At 27.3% G+C, this 14,089-nt stretch overlaps 2 protein-coding genes across 3 annotated transcripts in view; one reads left to right on the top strand and one right to left on the bottom strand.

The window, feature by feature from the left end:
* LOC111622824 (39S ribosomal protein L55, mitochondrial-like) overlaps positions 1–1,997 on the top strand; it is an 11,840-nt gene extending 9,843 nt beyond the window's left edge. For both annotated transcript variants that reach the window (XM_023365280.1, XM_023365355.1), the window contains exon 3: positions 1,763–1,997. In XM_023365280.1, coding sequence (XP_023221048.1) covers positions 1,763–1,909 — 147 coding nt within the window. In that variant the 3' untranslated portion in view covers positions 1,910–1,997. The remainder of the gene's footprint in view (positions 1–1,762) is intronic.
* Positions 1,998–2,213: 216 nt separating this feature from the next.
* Positions 2,214–13,275, bottom strand: LOC111621365. The gene is made up of 5 exons (XM_023363505.1): positions 13,258–13,275; positions 12,024–12,117; positions 7,089–7,156; positions 2,474–2,526; positions 2,214–2,399 (listed from the first exon to the last, which is right to left on the bottom strand). The coding sequence occupies exons 1-5, from the start codon at positions 13,273–13,275 to the stop codon at positions 2,249–2,251; spliced, it is 384 nt and encodes a 127-aa protein (XP_023219273.1). The 3' UTR covers positions 2,214–2,248.
* Between the last annotated feature and the right edge of the window lie 814 nt (positions 13,276–14,089).

Here is a 14,089-nt window from a genome sequence, read left to right on the forward strand (position 1 = left end):
GCCGCACCACCCTCCACCGGTTTACACTTCCACCGTCATCTATCCTCAAAGGTAAAGTGCAAATAAAATTACATTTTTTTTTTATCAATTATTATTCTATTATGGTTATTTATACATTTACAACTACAAAATGCATTTTTCAGTGTTTTCCTTACTATAGTTATTTTTTTTTTTTAATGTACAACTTAGCTTTAATTTGAGTGTGTTTTTCGTGTTGGAATGAATTATTTGGTTTTACATGTAATCGTATGGGGAAAAATGATTCACCTTACAACATTTTCATGATACAATCTCAGTTTCGGAACGGATTAATTTCGTATCATGAGGTACCACTGTATGTAAAGTATTTATTAATAAATACCTCATTTATTGTTTAAATAAAGTGAATTAAGAACAAATTCATTTAGAAAGCTACTTTAGATATTTAATTTATTATTAATTAATAATGGTGAGTGAGAAAGATTTTGTACTCAGATATCCAACTTTTTATTACTTAGATACTTGAAGTAATTTGGATAAAAGGTATTTGTACCTGAAATATCCAAATATGTGACTTTTAAAAATTTTTCAAATATACTGTATTTAGCATATTTAGATATTTTAGTAACAAAAATTAGTAAAAAGTACAGTTATATTAATTTATTAATAACACAAATGATCTATTTCATACAACTTTTTTAATTAAGTATACAGAAATTGTCTTTTCTTTTGATTATGTTCAATAATTGAGTATAAAAGCTAATAGCAAGTTTAATAACTGCTTAAAATACTCAGTAGTATTTTATGAATTTGTTGAAAATGATATATAAAATGCAATAATAAAATATATTGCAAAACCTATCATCTAATAATTAATCACCTTTGTAGTTATTATAATAATAAGTTTGAGGAAAAATTTATAAAATTCAGTACCATTTTGTTTTTGATATGCTTTTAAAACATGGAGCATACATATCCTGTATATTTCAAACAATGTTGTGAGAAAAAGGTCCAGAAATCAATACTTACTGCATTTACTTGAATCTAAGGTGCACCTTAATTTCTACATGCTCACCCACAGATGTTTTGTAATAGACAACTTGAGACAAATTTATGTCAATAAAATTAGGATTTATTGCAAGTGAAGTAAGTTATATCACTGTGTATCAAAATTGGAAGAATTTTGATACACAGTGATATAACTTTGATACACACTGAATTAACACTAATGTTGTTTAATCACATTTTTGAGTATTAGTTTTAGTTGTCATATATGTGTAGTTTTTGTTTTAGTAAACTAAAACTATGCTAATCAACACTGGATTCAATGTTTACATCTTCCCATATGCTAACATATCAGTGCTGTTTAAAGAATTGGAAATGCAGCATTTCTTGAAACAAATTGCATTAGAAGGTTGTGCAGCATTCTTTTCCAGAGTGCTGAGTTTCAACTAGTGAGATTGAGTTGAGTTAACCACTAAAATATTTCCTAATACTATTGATCTAGTAAAATCATTAAATAACATAATGAAATTAGTGATAGAGAAACAAGATGCATAGCACTAGAGATTGTGAATTATGATGTATCACATTGAATCTAAGATGAACTCTATTTTCAGAGATACTAAAACTGAAAAAAATGCATCTTACATTTGAATAAATACAGTAAACTAATGGTTTCCTTAATGTAGTGTAGTTTCTTCTTGATATTTATAAAATTTTGATGAATCTAGTTTCAATATCTTTGATATGTACTGATTTGTAATGGTTTGATTTTATTTAGCTGCCTCCAGATTTAGATAAAATGTCAGAAGAAGAAAAGCGGAAATATATGAATAAACAGAAACCAAAGGAGAAAGTTGTTCTAGATAGCGAAATAGATGATACTTTTGATGTAAACCAATATAGTCATTTATGGAAGAAGAAATAAGTGAAAAATGTTTAAATAAATAATCACATCTTGTACAATAATCATTTTTTTCTTTGTAGATATTTATTTGGTGCTAAATAAAGTTATTTGTATATAATATAATGTTTTTAAAAATATTTTATTTAATATATAAAAAAAATATAAATTATGTGACTAGAATTTTTAACAGTTTGATTATAATAGTTGTATCACAACATTTGTTGATTAATTGATGTATATATTAAGATAGAGCAAAGTTTAACTCTATATTATGCACTACAGGGATGTGCAGTGACAATTTCATATTAGTGAAAAATTTTGATTATTTGGAAGTTAATACTGAAAGACTGATATGGCAGGTTAATCACAATTTGTCTCTCTCCACTTTATTTCATCATATAAATTAGAATATAGTCTCTCCAATTCTTCATTCAATTTGTGTCTACGATGTCTGGAATGATGTCTTCTAAGGATGTGACTAGGCGAAGGAATATTGCTTAAATCTATCATGCTTAAATAAATATTTGAATGTAAATAAAAAAATATGGAGTGTTAGTATATTGATTGCAAATATTAACAATTTACCTTCTGCTTTCCAGTGAATACCTATCTGACCCTGAAATTCTTCTTGGATAAAGCTGGAATGATAATCCAAAATTTTAATTTACATTTTATATCAGAAAACAATTATTTTTACTCTCATAAAACTTGATTAAAATACAAAATATTTTGTTACTAATATTGATAGTTATTCTTATATTATTTACAATGTCACTGCTGTTGTTATTTATATAGTAACTTAATTACAATCAATTCCAAATTAGAGAATTTAACTTTGTTATAAATTATTTTAAATATAAAATATGAAGAATAAAAATAAAATGATAATACAGTATTCTCACTGATATGGCCATGCACATAAGAATGCCAGATTACTGAATGTGTATAGGCAAATCAGTCAGTCAGTGATTAACATAACCTGTATTTTTTGGAGGCAAGTGAGCAAATAATACAGTATGCCAAAATGCAATACTATGCACAGAAACTCAAGTAAACAAGATATATAATATGAATAAAATTTTCGTGAAAAAAGAAGTACATTAGAGTGTATGCTGAATAATTGAAAAGCCAGATTAGCAATAGTCTACTGTATATACTTTTCAGAAGCTGAAACCCTTTTAACAATGAGCAACACAACACCTGTAAATTTTCCAGTAAAAAATCCATAATGGAACATAATTTTGCTTCTTTTAGAGGACTGTCTCAAGTTTTCAAAACTATTCCAAAATCAAATGGTCTACTGAGTGTCCCAAATTGAAACATTCAAATGCTACATGACTTTATTTAAAAATTTATAAACAAAACATTATATATAGAATAAATTAGACATTGAAATATCTTCCTTATAATCCTTGCAAACTATGAACAAAAACAGAAGCTGTGGAGATCTATAACGAAACTTGAAGGTGAATGCATTAACAACATAAAGCAAAACCTTGTCACTAGCTTGTCAGTCTACTTAACAACCCTCTACAAACACAACCCCAAAACCATACAAGCAACTAATTAACAATGCACATATAATTTTGTTGCATACAACATTGATAAGTTCAGTTTTGTATTATTTACTGTATTTCATGTTATATTTATTCTATACATAATGTTTTGTTTGTAAATTTTTAAATGACATCATGTAGCATTTCAATGTTCCAGTTTGAAACACACAGTAGAACATTCAATTCTGAAATACTGTAGTTTTAAAAACCTGATGCAAGCCCCTAACAGGATGAAAACATTTATTCCATTAAAGATTTTTTGCTGGAAAACACACAGAAGGTGTTGTGTTGCTTACTGTACATACCCCATCATCTGTATTTGGATAATTATAAAATAGATTATCCTCTCATTTCAGTTGTGTGTAATATAGGGACGTGCAGTGACATTTGATGATAGGGAAGCTATGCCAGCCCTGGATAGAATCATTGGAAGTGTTATATGATATTTTGGTGTGTAGCATCCATGAGCTAAACTGCATGAGGTGCTCTATAAAGTGCATGTGCAAATGTCTGCAATCTGGCTGCTTTACATGATTCAAACATTTTCTCTGTGGAAGCTGTCCCATATTTGACAATATAGCACTTCCATTGGGAATATGCATATACAAATTTATATTCAAATATACAATAGCAATCTTATAATTTTTTCCACATTGTACTATAGAAATTTGAAAATTACAAATTTCTATAGTACATGTGGAAAAAATTTCTATACAATTATTTCTAATGTTTCTATACAATATATTTCTAATGTTTCTATACAAAACATTATGTATAGAATAAATATAACATGAAATACAGTAAATAACATAATGCAGTTATAATAAAACATTAATTAATTCAAAGTATGTTAAAATATGAAAATAATCACACGATATGTATTTATATTTTAGAAAATACAGGGAAGAGGCACTTCCACAGCTTCCATAGATGGCACACCACTGTTATAATAAATATAATTGCAAATACAGCATACATTTGGTATTTAACTCATGCTATAATAAGTCCTGAATTAAAATAACTTACCAAATCATATTTATATACACTCATGCAAAACTTAAGGATAATATGCATTTACATAGAAAACATGTTGGGAAACAGTGATAAGTGCATATAGTGTTTCCTAGTTCAAGTCTTTGACTGTGTGTCACACTTGATCCATGAACCTACTGCTTGATGGCTTTAAACACTTGTTGTAGTCAGATACGTGCCACACACGGTTTCAACACAGCAATAGTTGTGTTCGTTGCATCACAGATTGAATATACATAGCAGTGTTGTTGGCCATACTGATAGTGCACATGTAAGAGAATGGTGCAGAGACACCATTTGGATGATTTTATGCATGGACAAATCATTAGACAACTGGAGAGCGGTCAGACCCAAATGGAAGTGTTGCGTGCATTGAGTGTCCACCAAAATGTCATCTCCAGACCCATCTCAAGGGTCTGGCAATGATTCCAGCAGGGTGAAAATTAAGGATGCACCGATAAGAAAAATGGCCGATTACCGATTAATCAGCCATGCATTATCGGCCGATATCGATTAATTGGCCGATTAGTGTTTATAATTTATTACATTAATAGTGTGAGATCCTGGAGTTAATTATACAGTTAATTATAATGTGGAAAAAACCCATTTTTCTCCACCTGGTATCTCCATCTCCCTCAGGTCAGGTAAACAAGAGACGATCGAGTATCCTCGCAAAATCAACAATCTCTTCCTTTGTTTCTAAAATAAATCTCACCATTGTTTAAAAACCATTGTCTAAAATAAATCTCGACATTGTTTAAAAAGCTGAAGTGTTTCTGTGTTTTACAGAAACAAAATATATTTCTTTAACCACTGATATTTGGACAGCAACTACAAACAATTCTCCTTTTTTTAAGTGTAAAAGCCCACTGGTTGAATGATGATTTTCAGCAGGAAAGAGCTGTTTTGCAAATTGTTTCTTTTGAAGGTTCCCACACAGCTACACGAATCAGTGAACAGTTAAAAATTGTTCTTGAACAGTATAAGTGGACAAGTAATAAGATATTCTTAATACTAAGAGATTCTGCAGCAAATCTGATAGCTGGAATTAGGAATTGCAACTTAGAAGCATTATCATGCTTTATACATACACTGCAGCTGACACTAAACGAATGCATATTTTCTGAACAAGATGTGAAAACTATAATCACAGTTAATAGAAATATTGTCACACATGTTAATCATTTTGCTGTAGCTATAATCAAATTAGAAGATTTGCAAGAAAAGTTAGGTTTTCAGAAAAACAAATTAATTCAAGATGTTCCATTCCTACTCGCTGGAATTCTACATACTACATGTTGGAACAGCAAAAGGCCCTTGTCACATATGCTATAGATAATAAAATTCCTACATTGAGCCCATATCAGTGGTCTCTCATTGAAAAAATTGTTCTACTTGTAAAACCATTCGAAGAAATTACTGTGGAAAGCCAGCAAACGTGAAGCCACTTCATCAATAATTCCCACAATAAAGACTGAAATTATTCTTATCAAAAGCAAAGATCAGTAGTTCCTTTAGTGACATTAATACCACAACAGAAGAACTAGAAAATTCAATAATAAAAAAAATTTACAGCATATATAGAAAACAAATCTTTATGCTTGTCATTTTTATTAGATTCAAAATGAAATTTCAAAAAGAGGATATGGTAAAGGAAATAAAAACATGGGCAATTGATAGCTTAGAAGATGTTGATAATTCAAAATCTCAATAAGAATTAAATTCTGAAGCTTCTACTTCTGGAGGTGATCAAGATGGAGGTGAATCTCTAAGTTTTTCTGATTTATTTGATGAATTAGCTTCTGGTAAACAAAAGAATGAAGAATAGCACATTTATAAAAAGAAAGAAAAACAACGAAAGAGACGTACAAATGTTTCGATCAAGAATAAGAAACATGCAGTGTGTAGTGTATTTGTAATCCAAAAAGATGATTGGTAGACGAACGAAGATGATTGGCCTCCATTGTTGTCCGCATGTTGTCAAATGGCTCCACCATTTGACAACATGCAATCTGCCTGGCAAGCTCATAGAAGCACTGGTCCAAGAATGGGAAGCCATACTTGCAGTGGGGGGTGATCACACACACTATTAATGTCCCTGTGCCGCACCTTGTTTCCTGGACTAACGCATGGGTACGTTCTGTGATTTTCACACCATTCTCAATTGTCGTACATGTTGCTCACTCTGTACCTTTTCTCACACTGTTTGCAGTTTGATACCATTTGCAATGCAACCTGCAATCCATATATGGGAAATTCTCCTTGTTTTTCCTGTCATAAATTACTTACACCACATTATCCTTTTTGCACATGAATGTACTAGAGTGTTTTGATTTTAATCAAGTTGAAACAATATATGTGTATTGTCATTCTGTTTCTTGGAAAGTACTACACAAATCTCAAATTATTCAGCTGCTTGCTTCTTTTCTACATACTATGTAATGACAACCTACATTATATCAGAGCATACTCATATAGATTATATTTTTTGATTAAAGTGATGAGCAAAAAATTTAGAAATATTAATAGAAACCATAAATAATTTAAATATTTTTAGAAGTATACATATAAAATGTATTATCATTAAAATTAATCAATTAAAATAAAATTACCTGATCATTTGATCTTCTAAGTGCTGTTATTCTTTTCATTTCATTATTACTATCATATGAAGCATCATCTACAAAATCAATTTTAGTGTTAAACATTTTACATTTGAAACAAAATTAACAAAACAAGCTATAGTCTACTATTTTTTATTAATTTATAAAGAAAATTATTGTATAAATAAAAAGACTAAAAATTCAATTCTCTGGTTGATATTATTTAAGACAATTTTAGAATTTAAAACCTTAAGAATAAAATTAAGATTAAATAATTATAGTAATAAATTTTTCTATTATAAAATCATTAAGAATTCTAAAAGAAAATAGATTTTGATTTCTGTTTTTATACAAAACTATTTCTGAACATGAAAGCAAATTTGAACCATTCCTATGTCAATAATTATACATTGAAATATGAAAAAAAGTACAAAACTTCATATTTTTGATAAGATTACCAAATATATTTAATAACTCTTAGTTGTAAAAAGATATTATAAATTTAAAAAATACTGAATTAAAATAATTTTATCTCACTGAATAATTCTAGGCATAAAAATTTCCAGTTACACAAGTTTAATAAAATTCTCTGAGTTAATTTTAATAAATGCATTATTTAGAATATCAGACAGCAGTACTAATCACAATGATACCAATGTTGTATACATTCTTTTTTTGTTTTGTCACTTTAATTAAAAGTGCCAGTAGTTGAAGATTTACATAAATACATAAAGATAAGTATTTAATTTATCTTAAAAAATATAATTATTAAGTATTTAATTTAATTCTTTAACTCAAATAAATATGCTTGTTTGTTCTTATTATTTTTTACAGAATTTATGTATTTAAAATAATAAAATATAATTTCTTTAAAAATAATAATAAATATCTATATAAATTTAATTATGAGCAATTATTTATTGTGACATTGTCACAATGCTGACTGCAATTTTTAATCATATTTTAATTTAAATAATAAATATAAACTTTTGACACAATCTGAAGCTGTGATTACTTTTTCTTTATGATGGCTTTATTTTTCATGTGACTTTTTTCACAGAAAATGTGAAATCACATAAATATTGTACACCATGGAGGGTCGTGATATATTATTTATCAGTTTGTCATAAGGATCAATTCTATTCAAAATTTATTGCTCTACATAGTAAGTTAAAAATTTTTAATTGAAATCATGACTTTCAGTCCAGACTGGATGTTTGTGTATAATTAATTCGGCCTCCATCCCCTAAGCTTTCCATATCTGGTCTCAATTTTCATCTATCTAACACCATTCTCAAGATTAATGAAGGACAGATGGATTACAGTGGGAATTAAAAAATGACTAGCAATTAATATTATGAGGTCTCGAAAAGTTTTTGTTCAATTGAATGTTTTTCAGGATTGTTATATCCCATCTCCAGATCAATGAAACAGAACAAAAGTAGTTGTTAAGAGCTATTTGAAATTGAAATTAAACAATAAAAACCAATCAACAGTTTTGACAAAACTAATAAATACTTATATATGTATATTTACAAAAAATAAAAGGCAAATAAAAATACAATAAACAAAATTCAGAAAAACATCTGGACTTCTGATATTAATTGCTAGTAAGTTCTTTAATTTAATTTTTTTAAATAGAGTTATTTAATATGTACTGTACTTGTGCTTGTAATTTACCTTATTTTTGGAAAAATCTTTTTATATATCAATAGATTTTTAATATTTTAAAATTAATTGAAATTTGATGACCTGGACGCCCACTAAAATGACTCTAGACCCTGTTTAGTTGAGACTGAAATGCAATTCTAAATTTTTTAATTTGGTGAAAAATTTCTTAATATTAAAATAATAGATATTATAGAAATTATATAATAAAAATAAAAGCATAATAAAGATTATATTAATATAAAAATCTTAAGACATTAAATATTTAAGATTTTAATAAATATTTAATTTATATTAGAATACTTAAAAAATATTGTAATACTTTTCTCATGCAAGTAAAGTTTAAATATTGAATTTTAAATTCATCACTTAAAATATTTTATATGAAATTTGAATTAAAATGAAATTGTTCAATGTTGCAAAATTATTAGCAATTCTAAAAGGTAGCCATCAAAGTCGTTTCAATTATTCTAAGTCTATAGAATTATTCGCATTTTGATTGATGACTTGAACACTTACATTTAAAGTTTATGTTATAAATTTAAAATAGGATCTTATATGTTATATCATTAATATTTATGTTTTGTTTTAAAATAGGCCTTATAAATAAATTCAAGAGTATATTTGAAATTTTAAAAAAAATGAATTGAAGATACTAAAAAATAAAACATTTTAATTTTTTCTGATATTTTATAAATACTTTTAAATATATAAAAAAATATAAGAACATTTTGAGGTAGTTTTCTACATAAAATATAAAAAATTTCTTTAAAATAAAATAGTAAATGTATTATTATTAAGTTGAATTCAATGATTATTATTATTTTTTACTCTTTCTGCTCTGTGAGCATTAGGATCTTTTTTCTAAGGATGCACCGATAAGCAAAATGGCCGATTACCGATTAATCAGCCATGTATTATCGGCCGATACCGATTAATCGGCTGATTAGTGATAATAATTTATTGCATTAATAGTGTGAGATCCTGGAGTTAATTATACAGTTAATTGTAATGTGGAAAAAACCCATTTTTCTCCACCTGGTATTTCCATCTCCTTCGGGTCAGGACAAGAGACGATTGAATATCCTGGCAAAATCAACAATATCTTCCTTTGTTTTTAAATAAAAACAAAGGAAGATATTGTTCTCAACACTTAATTGTTGACGCATGGAAACTTCGACATTGCTTAAAAAGCTGAAGTGTTTCTGTGTTAACAGAAACAAAATATATTTCTTTAACTGCTGATATTTGGACAGCAACTACAAACAATTCTCTTTTTTTAAGTGTAACAGCCCACTGGTTGAAGGATGATTTTCAGCAGGAAAGAGCTGTTTTGCAAATTGTTTCCTTTGAAGGTTCCCACACAGCTACACGAATCAGTGAACAGTTAAAAATTGTTCTTGAACAGTATAAGTTGACAAGTGATAAGATATTCTTAGTACTAAGAGATTCTGCAGCAAATCTGGTAGCTGGAATTAGGAATTGCAACTTAGAAGCATTATCATGCTTTATACATACGCTGCAGCTGACACTAAACGAATGCATATTTTCTAAACAAGATGTGAAAACTATAATCACAGTTAATAGAAATATTGTCACACATTTTAATCATTCTGCTGTAGCTGTAATCAAATTGGAAGATTTGCAAGAAAAGTTAGGTTTGCAGAAACACAAATTAATTCAAGATGTTCCTACTCGCTGGAATTCTACATACTACATGTTGGAACAGCAAAAGGCCCTTGTCACATATGCTATAGATAATAAAATTCCTACGTTGAGCCCATATCAGTGGTCTCTCGTTGAAAAAATTGTTCTACTTGTAAAACCATTCAAAGAAATTACTGTGGAAAGCCAGCAAACGAGAAGCCACTTCATCTTCAATAATTCCCACAATAGAGACTCTGAAATTATTCTTATCAAAAGCAAAGATCAGTAGTTCCTTTAGTGGCATTAATACCACAACAGAAGAACTAGAAAATCCAAAAAAAAAAGATTTTCAGCATATATAGAAAACAAGTCTTTATGCTTGTCATTTTTATTAGATTCAAAATGAAATTTCAAAAATAAAATATGGTAGAGGAAATCTCAATAAGAATTAAATTCTGAAGCTTCTACTTCTGGAGGTGATCAAGATGGAGGTGAATTTCTAAGTTTTTCTGATTTATTTGATGAATTAGCTTCTGGTAAACAAAAGAATGAAGAATAGCATGTTTTTAAAAAGAAAGAAAAAACGAGACGAACAAACGTTTCGATCAAGAATTAGAAACATATTTACATTTATCCCTTAAACAAAGACATAGTGACATATTTTTGTGGTGGAAAAGTTCAAAAGAACTTTTTCCTAATTTGAGCAAAATAGCTATGAAATATTTAAGTGCCCCAGCATCTTCCATTGAAAGTGAAAAAATTTTCAGCACTGGAGGTAACATTTATGAGCTGGCAAAAAATAGGTTTTGCCCTGAAAATGATGAAATTCTCATGTTTTTGCATTACAATTTAAGGGTTTTACAGTTTAAATACTAAATTTTTATTTGTTTTATATGTTTAAAATTTAAACTTATAAAACAAATAAAAATTTAATTTTTCTTCTTAACCTATTCAATACTTTTTCTTATGTAAAGTTTAAACTTTATATTATACACGTTATATTATACTTATAATATGTATCGATAAAAGGAATAATTTGATTAGTAAATTTTTTTTAATATTCAGTTTGTCATGTAATAAATAATAAATATATAACAGAAATTTATTAGTTTTTACTACTAGCATTGTACGTAACATTCTAACAAAAATACCAAAATGTAAAATTGGCTGATTATCGAAACCGATTAATCGGGGAGAATGGCCGATACCGATTAATCGGCTAAGTGGCCGATACGGCCGATTACCGATTACTTACCAATTAATCAGTGCACCCTTACTTTTTTCCATACCCATCATGAGTTTGGCCAGACCCACAATAGGTGTAACCAGGTGGTGAAGAATGGGACCTGACATATCTAGGACATATCAGGTAAGCAACCCCAGGAATTTTTCATGGATGATCTGTCCCAGACAGACCATCTATGAAAAATTCCTGGGGTTTCTTACCTGAATTCAGTCGTGGGTTCTCCAGGATACCTGTTACATTACTTGCTTGGCCATCAGGCCATCAAATTAAATGAGTTAAATGCCAAAATTTAATATACATAAAACAATTTGTTACATAAAAATGACTGAGAAATATCAACTTTCATCATTAAAAGTAATTTTTAATAGGAACATAAATATTACCTGATGACTGACTATCATCAGAGGTTCTAATTTCTTCTGTAGTTTTGGCAATGTTAGGATTGCTACTACTAAGATTGTAAGAGTCTGAGTATGTCTAAAGGTTGATAAGAAATCAATTAGAAAATATTTTATGAATTAATATTATAAATTATATAAAAATTAAGCTATAAAATAAATCTTTTATATGTATTAATCTAATTATATAAAAATTTCAAAATTTATTAATAAATTAAGCAAAAAACTAATCTACTCATTGTTAATGAATTCATAGAATAAAAATATTTTTGTAAATTTTCCAGTCAGATTAATTTATTATCATACAAAATTCACTAATTATTTATAACTTCCCAGATAACATGAATTGGTTTAAAATTAATTTAAAAAATCAACATATTATATTAAAATAAACTTAATATATGCTGTATGGCTTGCTGTATGGTATATTTCAATGTAAATCCATCTCTGTAATCCAAAGGGACGAGGAAGGTTTGCCCTCCCACCCCTATTTTAAGCAAAACAAAAATTTGTAATTTACGTAATGATGAAACCACTGAGGAGGGGTTGGAGTACATTATACCAACCCAAAATGTACATGTAGTTCAATTGTAAATAAAAAACAATTTGCTAACCAGAAATTGTTGTGAGATACATCTACCAAAGGGTTTTTTTGGATTACAGAGACAGAATTACATTGTAAAATAAACTTTTCATTACACTTTTATGCTATTCTTTTTTGATTTTTTAATGGCACTAAAAAGTAATATTTAATAAAAGTAAATTAAATGTATAAAAATAAAATAAAAGATGGATAAACACATACTAAATTAAGTTTATATAGATTGTTTTTACATAAATACTAGTATAAAGGATTTTTAAATGCTATTGTTTTTGTGTAATTTAACTTTTTGTATTACAGATTTACAAAAAATAAACTCTGTTATGTTTCCAAATAACATTTTATTAATTCAGAACAGTGTATAAAATTTTTCTGAAAATTTCAATAACAACTATTGTTTTTGTTTTTTTAAAAGTAAAGTATTTAAAAATATAANTAACATTGTAAGCCTTTGATGATAAAAGTACTTTTTGCTATTTTTTTTTAGGCTTCATCAGTTATTTTAATACAATATGTATCTTGTAACTGATAAAGTCTCAAATAACATAAGAGAAGTCCTTTTAAAATCAAAAGCTTTTAATATTGTTTTGTATTTTACATTAAATTGCATTAGCTTACAACATCAAGATCATACATATTTGTATTACTGCTACATTAAAATACTGTAATGAAATCATGATGAATATGCTAAATAAAAAATAAATGTTTTTTACAATGCATAATTTTAAATAATAAATAGTCATAAAGCATAATATTAAAATGTTTACCTTGTCTAATTTATTAATTTACTTTTCATACAATAAAAAAAATCATATGTTATTTACTCATATATTTATATTTCAATAATGCTTCAAATTTAAAGTTTTTATTTTGTATTCTGAATCAATAAACTAAACAAATATATTTAATATATTTTTTAATAATATTCAGCATAATTACGCATGACACAACATGTTAAATATCTAACTGTTTTTATTAGTATATTGTGCAATAAGATTTTCTATTTTTTCCCTTTAACTAAAAATTAGTTTACTTCTTCATAAAAGTATAGTTTTTGTCTTAACTACAATTAATAATATTAGATTGTTTACAATAAATTTCTTGTTAAATTTTTATTTATTAATTTTATAACATAGTGTTAAATGTTAAAAAAGATTTAAAAAATTTAGATGATAACAATCTGAAAAATTGCATTAATAAGTTGCATGTTTAATGTTCTGTTGAATGAAACTATTTACTAATTATTAATTTCAAATAATAATACCATTGTCAACCGAGTATAACCCACTACACCCAACATGATATAGGAATTGAATGATCTTGGCATTACTGTTTAATTTTATTTATTGTACATTGACTATACAGTAAATTTTGAATAATTTTTTCTCAACTGAATGAATCAAACATTTCATATCTCATATTAAACATGAATATGAGTATGTATTGGCAT

This window comes from Centruroides sculpturatus, unplaced genomic scaffold, assembly GCF_000671375.1.
Source record: "Centruroides sculpturatus isolate CEXI.00-Female unplaced genomic scaffold, Cexi_2.0 scaffold29, whole genome shotgun sequence".
Taxonomy (NCBI): domain Eukaryota; kingdom Metazoa; phylum Arthropoda; class Arachnida; order Scorpiones; family Buthidae; genus Centruroides; species Centruroides sculpturatus.